At 35.4% G+C, this 591-nt stretch overlaps 1 protein-coding gene across 1 annotated transcript in view; it reads right to left on the bottom strand.

Annotated features, from left to right (window-relative positions):
- LOC138862327 (basic proline-rich protein-like) overlaps positions 1-110 on the bottom strand; it is a 1,479-nt gene extending 1,369 nt beyond the window's left edge. Inside the window, exon 1 of the mRNA XM_070124050.1 lies at positions 1-110. This exon is cut by the window's left edge and continues 340 nt beyond it. Within this exon, the coding sequence (XP_069980151.1) occupies positions 1-110 (110 nt within the window).
- Positions 111-591: the final 481 nt, after the last annotated feature.

The raw sequence follows: 591 nt of genomic DNA on the forward strand, positions 1-591 counted from the left end.
CTGGGGGCCTGGGGCCTGGGGGCCTGGGGCCTGGGGGCCTGGGGGCCTGGGGGCCTGGGGCCTGGGGCCTGGGGCCTGGGGGCCTGGGGGCCTGGGGGCCTGGGGGCCATGGGATACCTTCTGGAAGTATTAGTATTATTTTCTTACTGTGATTACCGTTGTCATTGGTATTTTCGTTACAAATAAGAATAATAATGACATGAACAGAATCATCTATTATCATTATCATTATCGTAATTGTGGTCATTATTATTATCTATGTTATTCTCAATATTATCATCTTCATTAGTATCATTACCATAATCTTTATCTTTATCATTTTCATTATCAATACTATTATTATCAAGATCATTATCTTTATTAGTATCATGATCATTATCATTATCAATACTATTATCATTAACATCATGATCATTATTATTATAATTATAATTATTTTATTGTCAATAGTAAAAGTAGTATTAGTAGTAGCAAATATAGTACTCTTGTTATGATCATTATGTATTTTGTGTTTTTATGTGAGGCCGATTTACATTTCGTTTTATTCTACATTGTGCATTTATTCCTATAAACTACTCAATTTTCCCTGTA

This window comes from Penaeus vannamei, chromosome 8 (assembly GCF_042767895.1).
Source record: "Penaeus vannamei isolate JL-2024 chromosome 8, ASM4276789v1, whole genome shotgun sequence".
NCBI lineage: Eukaryota > Metazoa > Arthropoda > Malacostraca > Decapoda > Penaeidae > Penaeus > Penaeus vannamei.